Below are 24,056 nucleotides of genomic sequence, written 5' to 3' on the forward strand. Positions count from 1 at the left end.
CTGTATATTGTTCTATCTCCATGATGATTCACAGCGTCTCTGAACTGGCAACACCTTCCACAGGCACCTGAATAAGATGCAACTATCATACTAAGACTCCATTTGCATACGCATCCACTGAAGAGCACTCTACCTTAAATATAGCAAAATTCTGCTGTTCTAAGGCCTAACCACGGTAGAACGCTCCCATTGAGTTCAATGGGGCTTCGCAGACCTGCGCTCGAATGGTGCGTTTCTAAGACCACACTTTTTGTGCACTGTCTTTGCGTGTTTTAAGGCTTTTTAAGCGCACCTCATCACAATGCTGGGGTGCGTTAAAAAATGCTGTCTAGCGTTTACAGTTCGTTCAAAAACACCACATGAAACTGCGGTAAAATGCCATGATTTCAAACGCGTCGTTTTTTGAACGCAGGTGTGAGAGCAGCCCAACTACTGCTCGGCTTTTGTTTTTCTTAGAGTGTTCCCACAGCTTTTTTACTATGTTCTGGGGGGTCATCTGGTGGTTCCGTTACAGCCGCTGAAAGCAGCACTATGATGGAACCCCCAAACAGGACTAATGCAACCATTTATTCACATTCGTGTTATGGACACCACTTTAGTGTCCATCTTACATGGGTTTTGTTCATCTACATTATATTTGAGTTAACTATATTATTCTGTACTCAAATTCTAACAAAAAACTAATGGAACCCTTCTAAAATGATCATTTCACCAATTCATGTAAAATTCAGTCTAGGGCTCTGGTAACAATGCAGTTTTAAACATTTGCGAGACCCACATCATAGTGAAAAAGCACTGTGAACACCCCCTCTACTCTACACTGGACACATATTAGTACCAGTCACCCACACATGTCTATCTATATAAAAAAATGAATTAAATAAAATAAATTATATAAAATAAAATAAAAAATCAATCTATCTATCTATCAGGTAGATAGAAACCAAAAGCATACTCTTTATAGACAAATTGACTGCTGTGAACACGTTTAATGTACCTGTTAAATGTAAACAAAAAATGCAATGTGAACCCAACAGACAATTTTTTTTTTTCTTTCTTTTTTTAAAGTTTACTTTTTTTTTTCTTTTTAAATACTTGGCTTACCTCATCGTGGTCAATATCTGCATCTCCACTGATAACAATACGTTTTTCAATTCTTGTTTCAGATATCCCACCTTTTCCAGTCTGAAAATAAAATATAACATATCATATAGCAGCAAAAAAACTAAATACACCAGCTTCAAAAGCCTTCGCAATCACTTATGACAAAAGTTTTGTATTCAAGGTGGTTAAAGAAAATCTACGATACCCAAAAGATGTACGATGGCTATAAGGCTATAGCTCTTGCTGTTAGAGTTAGGCCTCCCGTCCATGGGTGATATTTAACTGTGTTACCCAATGAACGCTTTCCATAGGAGCGATTTTCCGCTTGTGTATAAAAATCGGAGTGCGCAGCGCTGAACCTGTCATAATGAGAGGTTCATCACGGAAAATCACGGTGGCAATCCGCGGCGGTATATTGCAATGCCTGTGGACAGCTGGCCGTAGTCACTTTTGATATGTCTGTAACAAGGAGCTAGTGTCTTTACAAACTACACAACAACAAAAAAGCTCCAGATCTACTTAAGACAAATCTAGAATTGGACTGGTCATTTGCATTATTATACTTAAATGCACTCACTTTTACCTTGGTGATGTGTGTTGTTGTAGTGGTTAGAACGGAATCCGATGTGATTGTCTGAGCGCTCAGTAAAACCCCAGGCTCACTGTCTCCAGCACCATCCAGCTAGAGCAGGGGGAAAATAAAAATGCACATAACATGAAAATAAAGTAAGGCCTTGCTCTCATCTACAATGGAGGCTCCATTAGGAAACACTGTCACAGATCCTGCCAAAAATGCATGCTACGCTATTTTTGATAAAACGACAAATGGCACGACAGAAACCCGATGGTTTGTTGGGTACCCAGGGTGTCTGTGATGCAATAGGTTCAGCACTGCCATTATTTAACATTTTTCTGATCCTACAACAGAAGAGAACAGAAATAATAGCTATTCATGCAGATGTGAACCCAGGCCAAGTAAATAGCTTTCAAACACACACAGGTATTTCCTAGATAACAGATCAATTTGTGAATGGAGTAGAAACTATATGCTCTTATAAGAGGAAAGTGCCCAATGCTTTAAAGAGTACAACCCAATTGTGTTGTTGTAAAATGTAAACAGACAAAAAATTCTATTCAGAATTTAGGGGAAGCTTAGGAGTATCAGCTGACTTGGAACTTTCTAGAGGTACATCTACATTGTAAATTATTTGTATAAAAAAAATATATATATGATAAAAAATAATTAACTAATAGATGATGGATACACTAATGTGGCTACAATCATTGTATTCAAGTCAGTAAACTAAACCTAAATCAGACGGTAAGACAGTTGGAATTATTACCTATATACCTTAAATATAATCAGTGTTGAAGCCTGTAGTTGCCTAGGAACACGTCCTGTCCTAAATACTGAATGTCATTTATTATTTCTGTATTATTAATAATGTATAGTGAGCATCTGCTCTGAGCTGCAATTTTGGCAAAAAAAAATAAAAATTATGGGACCTTAAATCACAGAACTACACACAATAATGACTTTTTTTTTTGTCTTTTTTTAAATCAATTTAAAAAGAAAACAAAAAAAAACACACAAATTTCACACCACTCCACTCAGACAGTGCTCTTTCGTTTTTAGATTGTATCACCCTATTTATTCCATCAGCTGTTGACAACAACTTTGACTCAAAGTGCCTTTAGAAATAGTGAAGTGACTTTCATTGAAAAGGCTACGGAGTTTCTTGCTGCAGGAAGCATTCACAAATAAGGATCTACAATTTATGAGGGTTGACAAAACTTAGGATATAAAAAGAGCAAAGTTGAAAACAATTCATTTCCTCTGGAGTAAAATAGAATTTCCATAAAGGAAAAGAGGTAAAAGGTCATTTGTTTCACTACAAAAAGAGTTTAGTAAATCAGCTAACAGTTATGGACAAGTAAAGAGATTATCAATAAGTACAGCACTTATTCCATCTGGTTGAAGAACTATGGTGTATTACATCTCACAGCAACCGCCAGCCACCAGAGAAACTCTACCTGAGCAGATTCGAAGGTAATGGTTTTTGTCTCAGTTTGAACTATTGGGACTTCTTTTGTAGAAATTTCAGTCCTTTGTGTGGCATCAGAAATGGTGACCATCTCTGTTTTCACCACTGGAGGCTAGAGAGAAAACAAGAATATAGTTTTTTATACACAACTAAATATAGAAAATTCTAGATAGTTTTCCTCTAACCAGGACAGCCAGACAAGAAAGACTTAAAGGGTCAAGCTAATGAGGTCTCCATCAAGTAGTACATCATTAAAGCTTTAATTTTGGTATTCAAATTAGAGGGTAGTGCATTTACTTGCCTGAAGGCTTCATAAATTTGACCACACAAGTGCTTTTAAAGGTTAACTCCTAAGGTACCATCAGAAGGCATCTAAAAACTGTAGCAGATTTCTCATACTAAAAGGTTTGATACACTAAAAGGCAACAGCCTCAGACGTCATTTATATATTTGAGTGGCAAGAGCAATTTGAAGAATTTAGTGATATCAGCATATACAGGTTAAGTTATTGCACTGACAAGAGTTGAGAATGGAAGAGATACAGAAGAATGGGAATTCTGCAAAGTCACAATTAGTAGTTATTAGTTACAGAAACTGAACAAAGTAGTATATTCGCAAGTCCAAGTAAAAAGTACAGCACATTTGGAAAAGACATAAGACCCAAATGTATGAAAACATGCAAAATGGAAAATTATGGTGAAATTAAACATGGAAAAGGAGATATGGATGTATGATAGTGTAAAGAACTGTAACAACTGGAAAGACAAAGAAGCAATATTGACTAGTGTGCCCTTTTGATAGGCACCAAATCCTCCTCAAGGGAAAAAAATAGATTTTATGAAAAAGGGCAGTGGTTAGCATCCACTGTAACAGAACGGATAGGTACTGTATATACTGAAACACCCATTCTGTCTGACCAATTTACCTCAGAGCAACAAATAATTTGGGCAGAAGCATCAACATCAATGTGAGAAACATCGCCATTAACTTTGTGTTGCTCGTCCTTGAGACCTTCATGCTGCTCTTCAACTTTCTCTTCACTTTCAAAAGTACTAACTGGCATTTCCTGGGATATCACTTCAGTCTTTTCTTGTATTTCTTTAACCGTTAAAGTCACCGTATGGTCTTCACTTATCAGAGACTCCTCAATTGGTTCAACTTCCTTCACATCTTCTACACTTTCTTCAGGCTCTTCTGGTATAATATGCTCAGCTCTACTTTCAGCCTTGTATTCTACCTCTTCATTCTCACTTGCGCTACTGCTATCATACGAAGACACTGACTGGGCTTCATTTTTATCCAAATCTGATACATCTGCAATCTGTTCATGGACATTAGGGTGTTCAACATCTCCATTAATTCCAGCTTTGAGGTCTTCCTTGAGAGTTGCATTTGTATAGTCAGAATCTGCCTGCTTTCTCTCTTCCACTATGTTCTGTATCTCATCTGAGTTCTATATGAGAATGGATGAGGAAAATAAAAGTATTTGAATAACAAAACAAATTAAAACTAAATTAAGATTTCCACATTTCATGGAGGACAAAAAGTGATGAAGTCAACTAAAAAGTGGAAAAATGTGATTGTGATTAAGATGAACATATTGGTACTTATAGTACAATCTGAGCACCTCAAAAGCATCACTCAGTCCAGTGCGCATTCCTCTTGTTCTGGGTAAAAGTTTCTGTGGGACACAAGTACACATAAAAAGGACATATGATCAATCATATACACAAATGACACAAACATTAAAAGAAACAAAAAAGGAAAGAAAAAAAAAAGAAAAAACATCAAACCTACCTTTTTAAAACATTTCACGTGAAAGACAGCCGTTGAACATGTTAATTAACTTTAACAGGTACAGACACAAACACAATGATGAAGGCATATCTCAAGAGCTTGACCTGTAAATTACAGACATACAGAGCTACCAACATGTCTGTCCTACCTAAATTGAATCAAGCACAGTACACAAATGTGCAGAAGTGTCCTCTCAAACCAGATTTTAGCTCGACATATCCCAAGATGTGTAGTGCAAAACGAGGGAGTGGGAGTATCCATCAGATGCAGATTTGGATCAGGAGTCAGCTGCGGGTTTTAGCAGCTACAGCGCTTCCCCCTCATTTCCCAATACATCGCACTCCTATCCGCATCGGATTCTTGGTGAAAATCTGTGCAGATTATGTGGATTTGGATGCAGTATTTCATGTGAATGTACAATAAAGGGTTTTTTTTGTAGTGGATGTTTTAACAGATGCCTCCGACAGAAGCCATTCCAATAGACATAGGCTCTCATGTTAAAAGACAGATGTGATTTTTACTAGACAGCACAAAGCAGTTTCATTAAAAACTGTCTAATGAAATTCCAGTCCTAGAGTTTTAGGAAATTGTAAAAAAAAACAACTTATGGTTTTGAGTTATTATGAAATACAAATTTTGCTGTTTACATGGCTACACCCAGGAACAGGAGTACATAGGAATTGTATATTATAGGTTCTAAATAGGATAAAGAACATACACTATGATATGTATAAAGCTTTACCAAAAAAAATAAGCCCTTAAAACAAGATTTTATGTGTTACAGCATTTAAAGAAACATAACTTTTTTTAGTTGGCCACTGAATTAACGTTAAAGACAGCTTGTTTTGTTGAGGGAGGATATGTAGAGATGAGCGAACCTACTCGTTTCGAGTAATTACCCGATCGAGCACCGCGATTTTCAGGTACTTCCGTACTCGGGTGAAAGATTCGGGGGGCGCTGGTGAGGCATGGCGGAGCGGGGGGGGGGGGGGGGGGGTAGCAGCGGGGAACAGGGGGGAGCCCTCTCTCTCTCCCTCTCCCCGCTGCAACCCCCCACTCACCCACGGCGCCCCCCGAATCTTTTCGCTCGAGTACGGAAGTACTCGAAAACCGCAGCGCTCGGGCGAAAAAGGGGCGTGACCGAGTACATTCGCTCATCTCTAATGATCTGCATTTTCCTATAGCACCATTTTTTGGGGTTATAACTTATTGATTAACTTTAACACTTTCTGGGAGGAAATAAAATGCAAAATCCATGGGGAGATTTCAGGTTTTTTCTTTGCATCATTCATTGTGCATCATAACCAATGCTGTACCTTCATTCAGTGCGATAAGATGCCTAATATATAGTATTTATGTGTTACTACTTTTGCACAGTAGCAGATTCCTCAGGCATCTCACGAAAAAAAGTTTACGTTGTGACATTCAAGTCATAACTTTACTTTTTCATCAATGCAGCTGTCGTACGTGGCATACTTGTAATATAACTATTTTGAGGGTACATAGCTTATGAACTTTTCTTTCCCATTATTATTTATTTAGAGAGCGGGAGTGGGGAGTGTTTGACAATTCTAACATGGTTTTTACCAAATATGCAACTCTGCTCTTTTTTTGCCGTTTAATGCGTTAACTCGATTCTGCCACTGATAAGTTTATTGCTGGAGCCCCTATTGCTTCCAAGTTGGCCACAGAGCTTCTTAAGACTACCTGCTGCAGACCAAGCACTGCTGCATTGATGGTCCAAGACGTTACACGCCATCCAATTGCTGGCTAATGCAATATCCGCATGTCAAGCCTGACTAGTAATGCAGTGTGCACAGTGTGATAGGTGCGACAAAGCCATCTGGTAAGAATAAAGAGGGGCTCCAGGAATAAGGAGATTAGAGGCAGAGTGGTGAGAAAGTTGGACACTAGGTAATAGAACGCAATTATCTGGTATCAGAACAAATTTTGTCCCACAACCAGAGGGTCGCCTTAATCTTTTTACCTGAGAGGTCTTAATGCATTGATTCGATTCACTATATTTTTACAACTTCCTTGCATATGTTGTAACTATTGCTTATAATAAACTTGCCTGGTCACATGACACAAAATAGACTGAGTGCCAACTGGTGCCTTGGATTCAGCAGTGCTTTCAATTTTAAACGGGTTGTACTGCAATATCAAGTTATCCTTTGTCGACAGGATAGAGACCAACTTGCTGATAGTGGGGGTCTCACTGCTGAGACCACTGCCCATCTTGAAATCAGGGCTTCTGTGTTTCCTGCTCTGTCACTGCAGGGTCTCTTCTCCCCCTGCAGTGACATCAGCATGAAGTCAGCACTGTCTACACATGCGCTGTCAGAGGTCTATTCATTTTAATGGGCCTGATGTAAATACTTGAGCGGGTGCCGCTTGTGTAACTCGGCAGTCCTACTTGCAGCGAATGGAGCGCTTATGTCCTTGCACAACTAGTACTTCAAGCGGTTTCTTCCTCAGTGCAGGGCCTGCAATAACCCCAAGGTGAGGACGACAGGGATATGGGATCTCCGCCCATATGCATGGAGCAGACAACAGACGATCCGGACTGGTAAGTAATGTCTGAATGCGCAGGCAGGGTGGGATCCCGCGGTGGGGCTCCCCTGGACATGAGGCCTCATTCAGCGGTTCTCTTTTTATACCCAGATGAGTGAATATGTGCACACAATTCCACATGTGGTCTGAGCAATGATCTGTCTACAATGGCGGGCACCATTCAGGTGATTGATGACAGAACGAGCATATGACTTTCCTCTATACTTCATTTAGGTTAATACTGCTTGCAGTAGAAAGTGGATTGCTGTAGTTGTGAGGCATAGTGATCCTACTATAGATTAAGACCATGCTACGTGTACTACACACAGTGGAGGCAGTTTGGGCCAGTATGATATTTTGTTAGTCCCATCTTGTGTGTGACTTATGTAACCAAATGTTTGTCGGATTACAATAAAGACTGCAGTCTAGTTTGCTGATTGATATGACGTTTTACAGTTTTGGGTGTTTGGTAGAGGGCCAACCATGCTATTGATATACAGATGTGTCCATGCTCAACTAAGCTAGGAATCAGTTACGTTATACAACTTGTCAAGAAATCAATTCAATACAATCTTGTGCTATCTAGTAGAAATACGTGTACCTTGATGCAGAGGCTGGTCTTACAGATGACCAATAAAAGAAAAAAGCATATGTTAAACGCATACTTTTTCTTCTCTCTTTTAAACAAGGTAGTCTATGAGTGATTGATGGCTGACAAATGTCACCTGACAAGGCATCCGTGTGTACTTAACAATACATTTTTAAAAAAGCACGCTCAACATCTCGCATGCTACATCTTGGGAAATGACGGGTTACGGGCTAATGCCCACGGATGGATTTCTACGGAGTTTACCACGGCGGAAATCCGCTTGTGAATTCCACAACTATTAGGTTCGGTTGAACCTTATAGCTTTCTGCCTGACAATGCTCACCTGTGGAATTCCACAGCGGGAAATAAATCGCGGCATGTTACATTTGCCGCAGATTTACGCTACGAGAGGTCTCCATTAAAATAGCATATTAATGGACACTGCGTAAATCCGCGATGACTCGCAGGCACCATCGCGTTTTTAATTGCGGTACTCCCACAGCGTAAATCCATGGGCGTATCCCGCAACACTCATGAGCATGAGTACCTGTGCTCTTTTTATCGTAGCATACGAACTGGGAAAGCTATGGTAAACGAGTCCATAGAATGCCACTAACTAGAAAGAGGCTAATTTAGCTTTCTTCTGATTGTATCGGTCATGCTTTTTTTTTTTTTCCTTTCGCTTTTCACTATTGCAACAGCGTTAACAGTCTGCACCACTCTATGCATAGGTATCCAGAAAGAAGAAACAAGTGGCATCCATTAAACAAATAGTTCCCAGGTTTCTGTCAGAAATCCTCCTAACCTTGGAAGCATACTGCAGATACAGAGTGAAAGGAGCCTCAGAGACCAGAAAGGACACCCATACAATGAGGAACTGCACATAAAGCATGTATATTAATGATATATTTTTTCTGCTTGGTAAATTGGTTTTTTGCTATTCTGTACATCAGCAAAGCTAGATTCCTGTCGAGATCATCTATGCCTCTTTTGAAGCATACCATGATTTTAATTGCCTTGGCAACAGCTGCCTGGCATTGATCACTCAAGTTGAGCTTACTGTCCATCAATATCCCCAAAACATTTTTCAGTAGCAGTTTTACCAAGTGTTTTGCTAATCCGTACGCAGTTGTACATTGTTTTCTTAGCCCAAATGCATAACCTAACATTTATCCACATTAAACTCAATTTGCCATTACTCTGCCCAAGCTCTGTTTTCCCAAACCCCTCTAATATGCTTATATCCTCCTGTGTTGCCTTACCGAGGTCATTAACATAAAAAGAGCCCAATACTGACCCTTGTGCCAGCTGACTGATAAATGTGATCCAATCTGAGGATGTACCATTAGCCAGTTTGTTTTGTTTTTCTTTAATCACTGAACTAGTTAACCCATTTACACCTCTTTTTCCTAGTCCGAGTATCCTCCCTTATATAAATCTCGTGTTGCACAGTAACACATTAGAAAAGTCTAAACATACATCTCTAGCCTTAGCGCTCCCACACACGTGAGTTTGCGTTTTGTGTTAACGCGATTGTCAATGGGACTTTCTAAGGTTAAAAACGCAACGCACCAAAAACGCAAGTTGCTTTGCGTTGAGTTTGCGTTTTCTGTTAATGCGATTGCAAATGGGACTTTCTAATGTTAAAAACGCAAGTGTGTGGGAGCCCTTACATGGTTCAATCTAGAACTCGCCTCATAAAAGCGGATCAGATTTGTTTGAACTCTTAAGGCTGGGTTCACAGGGACGGATTTGCTGCGGAAATTTCATGCGGCAAATCCACCCGAGTCTCCTACTCAAGGAATTAGCCAGCCATGTGGATGAGATTTTGCAAAAATCTCATCCCCACGGGGCGGCCAATCCAACGCAGCAAAGCCGGGCATAACCGGCGATGAGGTGCGGATTTGACAACTGCAGCATGTCAATTTTTTTTTCCACGTTGCGGCCTCACTCCTCTCTATGAGGAGAGAAAGCCGCAACAGAATGTCGGAGGCCGAACAGCTCCAAAACACGTGGCGAAATGCTGCAGGTTTGAAAGCTGCAGCTCTCCCGTGGAAATCTCGTGACTTTTTGGTGCGGCCAAGCCGCGGTATTTCCGTCCCGTGGGAACACAGCCTAAACCTTCTAAACCTAATGAGCTTATTTCCACAAGTTGCTCACTGCCAGATTGAGTTGTGAAGAATTTTTTTTTGTCAATAAAATGAGAGAAATTGCCTTCTACCTAATTGGGTTTTTGCCTCCCTCTGAATCAACACTGCAGGATAGTAGGCTGAACTGGATGGACATGTGGTTCTTTCAGCCTTACTACATTACTAAGTATATATAATTTAAAAGACCTATTTAAGATTCTTTTAAAAATACCCCACTTAGTTTGTCCCAGTTTAATACATTAAGGGCTTATTTAGACAACCGTATGTCGGCTCGGTTTTCACGCCGAGCCGATATACGGTGTCCTTGTCTGCAGAGGGGGGGGCAGGAGCAGGAACTGAGCTCTCACCACTTTCCCGCCCCTTGCCACGGTTTGCAAATAGGCGTGAAAACCGAGCAGATATACGGTCGTCTGAAATAGCCCTAAGGTTGTCTCTAAGCATTTGAAAAATGGCCTTCCTGGAATTTACCGTTTTTGTAGTTCTTCTACTAAACCGCTTTGAAAATACTAAATTAAAGTTTATTAAAAAGGTGGCAATGATTGACTTGGTGTACCTTTTATATTCTGTCTAGCCTACTGGTTAAAATTAAAGGAAACCTGTCAACTTCTTACGGCACCTTAAAGTAATGTATGTCTTGTGGGCTGATAGGGAACAAAGTTTCTGTACAATTGTAGAGTTCTTTGCCGAATTTGAAAATTAAAAGAGAAGTGATTATAGGCGAACCTAGCATGAGTGTGGGGCATTACCTTTTACATAGTACATGTAACCAGGACGCAAAACAGGTGGGGCAGACCTTAAGGTAAACCAGTTACATTCCCACAGCACCATAAACTAAGTTATAGTAGTGTTATGGGAGGCAACAGGGAGCCAGGCCATGTATTTTTTATTTTATACACCTCCTCTGAAGATTGCGCACAGCACTGCACACCCAACTCTCCTTACAATGCCATGTGTACCCTTCCATAGATTTGAATGGAAGAGCATGGACGCAAGATTCTGAAAGAGTCGGATGGTTCAGTGCCTTGCCCGATCTTCATAGGGGGGACACCACATGAATTAGGAAGCAGGAGAGTATTAAAAATCCATCACCCGGCTCCCTGTCACTTGCCCTAACAGCAACATAGCTTAGTTTATAGTGCTGTGGGGACCTGACAGGTTCCCTTTAAGTTGTGCCCCCCACCCGTTTAGGTCCTGGTTAAATGTACTATGTAAAAGGTAATGCCCCACACTCACGCCATAGGTTCGCCCATAATCACTTCTCTGTTCAATTTTTTAAAAATCAGCAAAGAATTCTGCAGTTCGACACAAACGGTGTTTCCCATCAGCTAAAAAGACAAATAAAGGGATTCTAGGATACATTTCAATCTTTCTACTTAAACTGAATGGGAGTACGTCTTGCAACGTGGAATTCCACAGAGGTTTATTCTTCAGCCAAAAGGGAAGCATATATTGATACGGAGGATTCCACCACTGAATTTTCTTTGTGGAATCGGCCTATAAAGCCGCAGCAGAAATATGCGGCTATTCTGCTGTGGATCCGCACACAAATTTGGCCCCATCAATGGGCATAATCCACATGCAGAATTTCTGCTTACGACATAAATTGTCATGTTATCAGGTAGTCATTACATGGTACAGATATCCACACACACAGCAGACAGACTAGGAAGACAGTGAAAACAGCACAGAGTATGAAGAAAAAAGTGCACCTCTGACAGTGGAGGAGTGTGAGAAACGCACAATGTGTCACTGGGGACACTATCATTCAAAATAGTGCCCTCTGTTGTCCGCTGGTTAGAAGGAGACAAGGTAGGAAAGCGTTCTTTACTAAAGAGAATGGATGTTATCTCCTCTTCTAGACTCTAGACAGGTTGGAAAGTGGAGAGCAGAGAGTTAAAAGAAAATGTTAAGAGACCAACCAGAAAGTCAGGATACTCTCAAGGAACCATAAAGAGATTCCCATATAAAGCCAAACCGAAAGAGAACATTGCAGCTACTACAGTGTGGAGAAAGAATAAGGTCATTATTATTGCCAGCCTATCCGCACTCCTGACTTGTCTTAGGAGATACTTGCAGTCCCCATAAAAACAATTCTGAAGGAGGATTATTAGTAGTACTCAGAGCTGTTCCGGTTATTATTCCTGGAAATATAGAAATATAAGACTAGATGTATATTCCGCTTATCAAATGGGTGCAAAACTACAAAGTCCAATATGGTCAGAACGGATTTGACGATTTCAGAGGGTGTAAACACACATCCCCAGCGGTAAATGTACTCATGAATTTCTAGGAGGAACACCACGAGATAGAATCCTACCAAATACTGCTGCAGAATTGTTCTCTTTAAGGCTGGGGTCACACGGGTCGTATTCCCAGCGGCAAAACCGCGAGATTTCCTCCGGGAAAGTGCAGCTTCATAACCCGCGGCACTTTGCTGCAGGTTTTTGAGCACCATGGCCGTATGCTTTTCCGTTGCGGCCGGCGCTCCCATAGAGAGCAGCGCAGCCACAATGAAAAAAAGATAGACATGCCGTGGCCGGGAAATCCACGCCGCAGTCCAGGCTTCTGCCAGCTTTTGCTGCAATGGTTTGGCCGCCCCATGTGGCCGTTCCAAGATTAGCGACCATAGGCGAATTTGCCGCAGCGAAATTCTGCATGGAATTTTTATGGCGAATCCGCCCTGTGTGAACCCAGCCTAAAGGGTTTAACAGCACACAAGAAAACATTACCCCTGCATGTATCATGCATAAGAATGTCGCAAAATTCTGATGTTCTACATTTTACTGCACAAGCATGCTTTTATTCACAACTTTGTCGGAGGCTCCTGCATACATCTAGTAAATAAATCATAGACAAGACACTGGGCGGCATATCAGGAACCGGATGGACCACATTAAAGTCCATGGGTCTTGTTGAATGCTGTTCATGCTGATCATATGCCAGAGACATGTCAGTTTTCATTACTAAGGAGCCAAACAATGAAAAACCTTAACACAGGTGTGAATGAAACCTAATTAGTCATTGTGTTCTCTGCAGCAACCATACAAACAACTTTATATCCGAATACCATCTCATAACAGGAAGTCCCAGCATGATCTCAAGGTAAAGGGGCATTATTTATTAAAATGGTGCACATTAGATAATGCTTTTGGCATTACTAAGCACCTAAAAGACACACTAATGCCACCACCTCATGGATTCCAAACACAAAAAGTTGTTTAGCCTCGCCACTTAAAAGGCATTCAGTGATCAGGTTCATGCTGACTGGACGACGGGCATCATCAACCTGGGACAGGGAAGCCTGTTGCCTGCCTAGCTGAGCTCCAAGTCATGGTGATGAATGGGATTGTCCGCAGCAAGAGTAACAAAGTAATCTTGTAGATATGATACCTTTGAATGAACAAAAATACATGATGATATAGCGAGCTTTTCAACCTGCTTAGGGTCCGAAGAGGCATGTATATATGGTGAGGGCTGTGTTGCCCTCTCCCCGCCCACTACATAAAGACCGACAGCTCTCTCCCGTTTTGTGTATAGGAAGAGAACCAATCAGTCTACCTGTTGTGCATAGGAAGAGACCAGCCCAACTCAGGTCCAAGTCAAACTTCAAAGTAAAATATAAAATAGTAAGACTGCTCACTACAATTCCCAGAAGAAATAAGCCACTGATGAAGAAGCTAAAGTAGTACATATTTCTACCAGATGTGTTTCCAAGCTAAATTAAACTATATGACACAATTCCACCAAGATTGGAACAATAATTTGGCCCTGAAGGAACACAAGATTTCTTTGCTAATATTGTGTTAGAGCTCTGGAAGCATAAACCGGTGTTGTTTAGCCCGCTGACATGGAGCGTAACATGTTGCAATAGAGTATCCACCCTCCTCCCCAGAGATTTACTTGCTATGACCATTCAAACAGATAGCTTGCTGGGCTGGAGAATAACCTACAAATGGGATCTGCTAGGCTCCAGACTAAAGGCCTCCCCTCCCATGTGTCCTATTAACCGCTGTATACTAGAAGACTGGACGTATACAGATATTCAAAAATGTCATATGTTGACTCTGCAATCAATGGGCTAAATGTATAATCTATGCCATTTTAGTGTGGTAGCACACTCACATGCTGTGAGGCCCCCGTGCATATATCTATATTACTCCCCAAATCCACACCATTCACAACCTGATTGGTGGTTTGGATTTACTCCTTCCCGGTGATTGGTTGTTTAGGTTGGCTCGTGTAGAAGTGGGGAGTAAAAGTCTAATATGCGGCCCCCATGGCAGTTTCAGTATGGTTATTTTGCTGCTTCACGATGTTTGTATTTTTTTTTCTAACCCTTTTATTTGAAACCCTTTATTTTTAAAAGATTACCAATTTATCAAGAGACTTAAGGTGCCATGATTGTTCTCAGCAAGAGATAGGATACCTTTTAATGACAAACAAAAATACATGATGTTATAGCGAGCTTTCAAACCAACTCAGGTTCCTTCCTCAGGCATACATATATACACATATGAAAAAGGCACAGATAAATACTTAATTAGTCCACTGATAAGCGATGTAAAAGTTTTATAGTCCCTAAATTGGTGTTAGGGGGTCACCAGACCAGTGTGTTATTGTGCTATCGAGTTCTGATACTTGGGGTATTCTCACACGGGACGGAACATGCCATGACAGTGTGTGGAATATGCAGTCCTGCAATTCCACAACAAAATCCACACGGCCAACGGATTTTGATGCGTAATTGCCAGCAGAATTCTGCCATTTCCAATTCCGTATCAAAATCCACATAATAGTAGTGTGGATTTTGGTGTTGAATAATCTGCAGTAGAGCATATTCCGCAATACGGTTTCTGTGAATGACCTTTAGGGAGCCGACCTCTTTCCTTGACTAGAAACATCAAAACGTATTTATTCTGAAAAGCCACAGCCTTAATAAAACACCCATTGAAGCAACAGGCATCCTTGTCCCAGGTTCATGCTGTTCATGGTTCATACAGCATGCCTTTAAATGATTTTTTTTTGGATCCGCCATACATGCTGCAGAATATACACAGAGATCTTTGATAAATATGCTTCACAACACAGATTTTAGATGCACATTAAAAACTTTTCAGGAATTTTTTATTTTGATAAACATTTCTCACTAGTTTTTATTTGCTAAAATGATGAAAACTTTGTTAAAATAAAGAAAAGCAAAAGACTGGAGATTTAAACCTGCAAGTAAAAATCTGGATTTCAGTCCAACTATACATACACGATGGATGAAGTAAAAGTCAATGCCTTGTTTCAAGACTACATAAGTATACATACTAAATGAATGTCTAACCCTGGAACATATTTGGTAGGCTTTCATTTTGACCAAACTGAATCCTTTCAAAAATTTCACTCACTCATGATTGAGCTAATGCCCCAAGTGTGAGTCAACCTTGGAGTAACCGTACTTTTACATGGGACAGCCACCCCAACAACTATTGCTCCTATGCTTTCACACAGGCGTGGTAGTCGTTCAGTAAATGGAGGTTGAGTGTGCTAGAGAGTTCCTCTGGCCATCTGTCTCTATATACTGTGAACAGGCAATCAGTCAAAGATGAGCGAATGCTTGTTCACACTGAGCAAGAAGTTGCTCATCAGTCACTTCATTTTAGTGAGCTGAAACAAAGCAACTAATGATAGGTCTTGCCCAGTACCCTGTTGGGTCCCACTTTTACACAGGATTACTACAGGATTAAAAAAAAAAAAAAAATTTGCTGGTTTAATCAATTTTTTGGCTGAACTTCAGCGTATGTAAAAATACTCTTAATTCTTAAAAATTGCCCAGACATTAAAGGTGTTTTCCATTGAAATACTATTGATGCAGGCATGGCTTTCATTGATTTAAATGAAAGCCGTACCTGCAGTTACAAGCAATGGCTACTACATGGGAGATCGTCGCAGAGACTTCGGCTCCAAATACACAAATCAATGAGAGCCGTGCCTGCAGTTACAAGCACCGGACACTACAGAGGTCAGCATGGAGGCTTCCGTGCCAACCTCTGTTATTGCGGCGCTGACAGCATGCGCCCGCTCAGCTGATCAGTCCAGGTCCTGAGTGGCAGACCCCAGTTGATCAACGATTGATGACCTATCCTGATAGGAAAATCCCTTTAAATCCAGGTAGGTTGATGGTTAAACAATCAGCTGGTTTCACAGATAGAGCCACGTACATTTTAGTCCATACTGGCTGTTAAAGTTGTTCATACTGGCCATACATGCTTAGCAAAACCAGAACTGAGACCTGGAGATCGCTCGTTAATGAAAGATCATTTGAGATAATGGAAGATCCTTCATTAGGTTACCAAATGAAAAAATTCAACTGTGGCCGACCTCTTTACAGATTGTGGGCCCTCTCAAAATAAAAGGAAAGGGAGCTAACCTTTGCTGGGAACTTGCACTTCACCCCTCTTAAAAAGCACAATTCTTGTTAAATCGTTCCACCTTCTTAAGAATAAATCCAAAGAAATAGGGTACTCCATTGACTTGAAAAAAAGGTTTATTCAAAAAAAGCTTTATTTAATTACTGTGCCATAAATTACGGTAATTCAGAGAATGCATTTCAAACCTTTCAATGGGTTCTTGATCAAGAACCCATTGAAGGGTTCAAAACGCGTTCTCCATATTCCTGTATTTTATGGCAATTGAATAAAGTCAATCAAGAACCCCATTTCCTTGGATTTATTCCCGTCTGCCCTCTCACACGGCCGCAGGCTTTTTAAAACGCGCCAATCATCACTGTACAAACGAGTGAACAGGCGCACAAACCTAACATTTGTTCGCCCCTCAGTCGGCCAAGGCCAGGCACATATATGCTGAGGCTGCAATGCCGTTGGGCGGGGAAAGACAGCTTAACTCTGCTAAGCAGTCTCCCCCTTCCCTCCCCCTCGCAGGCTCACCTCTCTCCTCCCCTCCGGCTGTTTGCAATGGGAGGGGGCAGAGATAAGCCCACGCCCCACTTATTGTCAACAGCCAGCAATGGGAAGGACGGAGCTTAGCTCCTCCCCCGTCCCATTGCAAACAGTCGGGGGCAGGAGAGGAGGAGGAAGTTTAGCAGTCACACTGCTAAACTCCCTCTCACCTCCCTTCTATGGGAGCCAATGACAGCATCTGGAGGAGTCTATGCAACAGCCAAAGTATTCCGGGCAGAAAGATAGTTCCAGGATTATATTTGCTGCCCGATGTAAAAGCGCCCAGCATTCTATTCGATTGGTTTTGTAAAATAGCTTACTCTAATCACCATGCAGACAGGTCTTGCATTCTAAGGGATACAACATTAAAATCTTACTTTCAATGAATTTGTCTCTGAAATACAGAACACCTCCTAAACCTCAGAAAGGTACATTGCGTGTTTTGACCAGCTATAGAAATTATCCACATTTAACTTAGTTAATCTGCTTAGGTCCATGCTCTGCATCTCCTGCAATATGGTTATATTGTCAATTCCCAAGGGAATACTTGCATTAAAGTGTTCATGGTCTATCATCAGGGTAAGCCATTAACCCCTTTAGTGGCACGCCTGGAAAATCTCCAGGGCTTGCTGTACTTACCATGCAGTTAAACCCAAGAAGATTTCTGGGGACAGCTCTAGTGCTGAAATGTGCAGAGCGCTGTGCTGTCATCTGAAATCCTCTGGGGTTTTTACTGGATACTCAGTGCAGCAAGCTCCAGGGATCTCCCTGCCATAAAATTATGATTTCTTTTTATTTGTATTTTCCAAAATTGTTATAATGTATTCCTTCATTACAAAAAAAAAGTTGCCTGTGATTGTTGCATTCCTTAATAAATACTCGTGAGATTAAATTGCATTGTTGACTCATTTAAAAAATGACATGGTAATAATAAACCTGCTACTGATGGGGTTGGTTGATCAGTGGGGAGTCTATGAACGAGCACTGATCCAAACAGCTGAGCGACAGCAGTCCCAGGCAGCAAACTCCCTTTGATCTACTATTGATGGTGTATCCCAAGGATAGGCAATCAGTAATTTAAATCCAGACAACCTCTTTCATTATGAACAATGGAGTTAAACTAATTTAAGGGAGCTAGTCTTAGCCACTTTTGGGCCAAGGAGTTTTTCTTTTCTTGATGGAGATCCTAACATCTAAAAGGTTTCTGTAGATAACATCTGTATCTCCTGATTAGATTGCATACTCTAGGCCTGAATGAACCAATAACAGATTTAGTGATAAATCCCTTATCAAATTACTTAATATATTAAGGCAACTTAAATAAAACATCACGATGCATGCACAAGATAGATCTGTGACATACCCCGTGTGTCTGCAGAGGTATTGGAGTGATACAGCGTTTTTCCCATTCGTTGGGACGTGGCTCAGGTGTAGACTCCATGAAAGTGCGCTTGAGCTCACTAATGCTAGCCTGATGTTTCAAAATGTCATCTTGTGATTTATCCAGATCCTATTATAGGGTTATGTTAAAGGAATTAAAAAAAAAAAAAAAAAAAAAAAAAGACAATGCTCGACAAAAACTCAACTTTGATGGAAAATCAAATTAGCAATTTTTAAAGTTAAAAAAAGTTAGACAAAAATGTTTGACCTGTTCCAATACACCAAAATCAACAATTTTGATACACACTGGTCAAAACAGTACTGGGATGGTATTCATCAGACACTGTTCAACATGTGACCAATATGTTAAAACTGTAGCAGATTTGACAAGTCTAGATTTAGAACAGTATATATGTTTGACCAAACTGCACTATGGGGTCAAACATAAAATAATGCATCTTATAATGGTGCATCTGATTATTAATAAAAGTGATCAATTATAAAAATTGAAATAATCAAGTTTGCCTAGAATAAGTGTTCTATATTTAAAAAAAAAATAAATTAAAAATCTATAAAATGACAGTTGATTCAGTTCAGATTCCATTGTGATGTTTCAGTGTAGATTACTGCCTTGATTTCAAACGTTTTTTAAAACTGAGTGAAGATATCAGGTCAGACATTTCTCGACAAAATAAGTTGTTAAATCCTTATCAAAGTAAACTCTGTCTTTCTACATCAGATAAATACTTTAATTATGCATAAATTAATTTCCAAGCAACAATGGGGATAATGAGATGCATAATTCATGCACAGAGTGTGGAAAGTCAGAGCAAATCTTTGATGCCTCAAAATGATCTTTAAGAAACAGCTTATTAGAAAAGCTGCAAAAAGCAACATTAATGATTAGTTGGGTTAGAATAACTAAGAAATGTCACAGTGTAAAAAGTAACATAACCACATTAAAACAGAGCAATTAAAACAGAACACACGGGGGAGGGCTGATGAACACCTTGGTTGTGTTCCAACTTGTCTACTAAAGTAATATTTTGGCTGTTAGTGTATTAATATTTGCAACATTGCTTGGTATTGAAATCATTCAAAGGGAATCTATCAACTTTTTCTTGTGGCCCCTCTTGAAGAACAGTATAAGATAGGGACAGGTTCATTGATTACAGAGATAGGTTTGCTGTATGCATCTGTGCAGTAGTTTGGGAGACCCTTGCAGTTTATCATCAGCAGCCACAAACAGGGTTAAATCATAGAGGCTCAGGAATAAAATCGATGACTTCCTCAAGTCCTCAATGTCTGGCTGATACTAATAAAATACAAGGTTTCTCTCAAGCTACTGCACAGATACATAGATCAGATAGAACACTATAAATTGGCATACCTTTCACTATTTTATGTTGCCCTCAAAAAAAGCAACATTGTGACAGATTCTCTTTAAAACGGTGATATATGAAAAGAATAGTAAAGATTTATATATTTTCCACTTTTTGTAACTATACTGGCTTTGTAAAGAGGACAGGCATATAGGACTTTACAAGGATTCCCAAGTTACCTCCGGGAGAAGTCTACACCTGAAGTCACAACATGCACTCTTCTCCCACCCCACCAGTCATGCATTTCATGCACTGTGCCCTAAGCAGCAGCCTGCATGTGACAGCCCCACCCTTGCAGCAGTGGCAGATCAGATGAATGGGTTGCCGTCATACAAACCTCCAACATTAAATTGCTATGCCTCACATAAATATTTTCTCCTTGTATTCTCAAAGACTTGCTCTGTGAAATTAAAATTAAAGACGAAAAAAAAAATATGAAGCAGAATAAACAAGCACATTTTGGTATGAGTAGTTGGACTGACGACTTAAGTTGCAGACAAAATAAGGCTGCCTTAGTCCTGTTCGACTGGTCATTTTTCATAAAATGCCAACTAAATTCATAAAGAAAAAAAATGTGTTTTCTGTAAGAACAGGTCATGATCAATCCAATTAGAATACCAAAACTAAAAGGGCAGTTGACCATACTACACACTTCACCACACACACACTGGTGACAGCAAGGCACTGTTCGCAGGCAGGAAAGCAGCATTTAAACACCTGTTGTACTGGAGGCTCATCCTCTTCTTTTTCCAGCTGAAGCAGAACATATTAAGTCACCAAAAGTGAGAAAACCATTATTAGCTTTGGCTAACAAGAGGGTACAAAATGTGCAACAACAGATGACAATTTCCAAAAGGGGACTTTAATTTCATTACTGGCTCATCTATACTGCGATTGCAGATCTGGGTGTGTCACTACCAACTGATCATTTGAGGTTACACACATTGGAGATTCAGCTTAGTCCAATTCCACTATAGGTTTTTGGTTTGTTTTTTAAAGCATAGTTCTATAATACTACAATTATACTTGCATCACACAATAAGCTATCCTAGCCAATTATTTGCCCGATCTCTGTAGACAAATATTCGTATATACAAATGGTTTAGAACATAATACTATTTTACATTTATGACAAAACTATAATGACAACTGTTGGTCCCACACCGCTACTGTTCTTGCTCCTTAGCTGGTCCTTGCTAACTTCCTGGGGTGATGACGTTTTGTCCTTGGAAACAAAACTTAATTGTACAATTAGGTAGCAGCGAAGAACTAAAAAGACAGCACTGGAATAGAGAGATGCAGGTTAGCCTATGCATGCATTCTGCCTTCTATGGTCATCATTATCATGACCAGAGTTCTGTGCTGACTAGAGAGGAGCCATCTACTTCCTGACAGGTCTATGTTAGTAAGTACTTGTGCTCGCCATGAAATCATTCTGGATCATCTTCTCTTGGATCTCTGCGTTATACTGTACCTTTGTTACACCTCCTAGAAATAAATGAATTGATAACTTTAGTGTTACTATTCTCCTTGTAAATGGAGTATGTCCATACAGTACATAGTCGGATATGGTGAGTACAGAATGTATAGGCATACAAGCCTTTAACAAGGGGAATAGTAACACCCAGTTGTCAATTTATTCCTACCTTACCAGAACAAAAGGAACGGAACACCACAGTTCAAAAACAAGATGCTCCACAATTTTATGGTAAAATACATGTGTTTACTAAAGTGCACGTCAGGTGACCCAGCAGATCCACTAATTTGCTCTTTTTTTTCTTCCTTCCTCCAAATGTCTAGAATTAAAAGAGAAAATGTTGGCTTCACAACTGCATTACTGTCTTTTTCTGACCAGAGTGTCCTTGTGTGACTGGACACTGCTCAGTGTCCAGTCAAGCATAGAGCAGTGATGACACAGTTCCTCCCTCCTAGATCCTGGCAGTAAGCTGAGCTTTTACTTTGTAGTGTCCAGTTTCACAGTGAACTCTCAGTGCACAGAGATGGCACGAGTCAGCGTACAACTGTGCAGGAAGAGATATAGATATATATATATAATATATATATAAATAATTACGTGGCCCTCCAGCACCACTGAAGCTTAAAAACAAGCAGTTACTAGAACATCTGGCTGGAAACATGGGACTGCCATCCAAAGAGAAGACCCATGTGGACACATCATCAGTGCTGGAGAACTACACAGGGCTCATTCAGAGAGACCATCAGTTGTGCCCCTTCCCTCCCCTTAGTATTATAATAATTCTAATAAAATATTAACCCTTTTTCTACCCTACACCACCAAAAAACTGATTACTCTGGATTAATTGTAGTATAGTATAATTTTCCCCTATTTTCTATTGCCTAAAGCCTGGGTGTATCCTGTAGTCGGGTGTGTCCTATAGTTCAAAAAAGACTATTTTTTAGCGAAATGTATAACAGCATACAATAAGCTCCCTATAGTGGTTGCTGTATGCAGCATGTTTAGATGCTAAGGTTTGTCTACATAGCAATGACTGCTATAAAAATTTATATTAAGAAATTAATGAGCACAGAAATTTGGAGCCAAAAGTGATGTGATAAAATGGTGAAGTTTCATTCTAATGCTCTAAATAGCAGATACTCTGGGAATTTGATGATAAAAATATTTCATTATTTCTCCCACATAAGGTTGCCATACATCATACAATGTACAGTCTATACAAAACTCTACACTTGGTGAGCAAAATCTATATCCCACAAAAGGATTTCTCAATATGTGTAGACCGTGCTTGAACTTTGATAGAAAAGAGAAGACTCAGGCCTCTGCTGGGTCAGCATCAAGACGGAATTTTGTTCTACGAGTGCCATCTGTGTTTGAGCAAATCTGGGTAGATAACTGATTTTCAGGCAAAAATGGACCATTAACTTAAAAAAATATTTGTAGCATGAACAAAGTCTTAAACTCTTCTGATAGTTTAAAATACGACTAAATAAGTAACGACACAAATTAATAGTTCTACTAGGTTGTAAAATAGGTGCTTGCTTACATGAGTGAATTGGAAAATTATACCTTTCCTAAGGGGGTTTCTAAAAGGAGAATCGGATTATGCAACCATTGCATTTGGTTTGCTTAGAGAACAAGTAAAACCATATTAAATTATATTTCCGAACACATTTTCTAATGTGTAGGAGATCAAAAATACACTCAGTGACAAAAAATAAATAATGCACCCAGATAGAAATGTCAGATTGCTGCAAAACTTGGCATGCAGTTATGTCTCAGGCAGATATGTAAAGATTACAGCTGTGGCATGATTAGACACATTAGATGGCTACCTTTGTGTAATTTACCTGTTGGGAGATCGTGGACCACTAGACATACCTCTATGATGCACTCGGAGATATTGAGATGGGGCGCATCATTGTAATAGAGAAGCTGGATGGTTGTTTTGAGGGTCTGCCCACCATCTAAGCCATTCTAACCAAGCTGTTAGGTGGTGTTGGGAGCAGCGTTTACGTAAGGGCATGGACACATGGCGAACAGGCTCTGGACGGCCCAATCAAACCATCAGTAGAGTGTATCATTTGATCTGCCAACAAACCTGAACAGATCAAATAGTCTCTTGTCCTCCAGACACAGGTGGCATCTTCATTACAGAACCATTTCCCGGCACTTTGCAGAAGATAATTTGGCGTCACAGCACCCAGTAGGTGTCTTGCTACTGACTCCCCAACAGTCACCTTCGTGCGCAGTAGTATTGTGAACAAGAAACCTGGAATGCTACGGACTGGAACCACATAGCCTTTAGTGACAATTGTAGGTTCTGTTTGAGAGCAGATGACTGTCGCCTTAGCGTATGGAGGCCTCGTGGTGAGCGTTTCAATCCTGACTTTTCTGTGAAGCAACACACTGCCCCAACTGCTGGTGTGATGATCTAGTGAGTCATCTCATCTGACAATCGGTCCACCCATAGTAGTGATTGAAGGACAGTAAACAGCTTAACGTTGAGCCTGAAATCTTGCAGCCATGTGTTGCCTCTCATGGCAGGGTTACCAACAGGCTTTTTTCAGCAGCATAATGCTCGCCCACAGACAGCAAGGGTTACCCAGGAATCCCTCCGCAGGTTATCGCACTA

General features: G+C 40.3%; 1 protein-coding gene across 13 annotated transcripts in view; it reads right to left on the minus strand.

Moving 5' to 3' along the window:
• The window catches only part of EPB41L2 (erythrocyte membrane protein band 4.1 like 2), a 143,828-nt gene that overhangs the window by 12,259 nt on the left and 107,513 nt on the right, over nucleotides 1–24,056 (minus strand). For 3 of the 13 annotated variants that reach the window (XM_066605544.1, XM_066605552.1, XM_066605545.1), the window contains 8 exons: nucleotides 20,662–20,697; nucleotides 18,546–18,692; nucleotides 11,948–12,100; nucleotides 4,777–4,830; nucleotides 4,075–4,602; nucleotides 3,139–3,261; nucleotides 1,682–1,786; nucleotides 1,105–1,185 (listed from right to left, as the gene is read on the minus strand). In XM_066605544.1, the coding sequence (XP_066461641.1) occupies nucleotides 1,105–1,185; nucleotides 1,682–1,786; nucleotides 3,139–3,261; nucleotides 4,075–4,602; nucleotides 4,777–4,830; nucleotides 11,948–12,100; nucleotides 18,546–18,692; nucleotides 20,662–20,697 (1,227 nt within the window). Of the gene's footprint in view, nucleotides 1–1,104; nucleotides 1,186–1,681; nucleotides 1,787–3,138; nucleotides 3,262–4,074; nucleotides 4,603–4,776; nucleotides 4,831–11,947; nucleotides 12,101–18,545; nucleotides 18,693–20,281; nucleotides 20,345–20,661; nucleotides 20,698–24,056 lie in introns of all 13 variants that reach the window. The other 10 variants (XM_066605546.1, XM_066605551.1, XM_066605547.1 and 7 more) reach the window with 10 other exon arrangements.

Source organism: Eleutherodactylus coqui, chromosome 1, assembly GCF_035609145.1.
Source record: "Eleutherodactylus coqui strain aEleCoq1 chromosome 1, aEleCoq1.hap1, whole genome shotgun sequence".
NCBI lineage: Eukaryota > Metazoa > Chordata > Amphibia > Anura > Eleutherodactylidae > Eleutherodactylus > Eleutherodactylus coqui.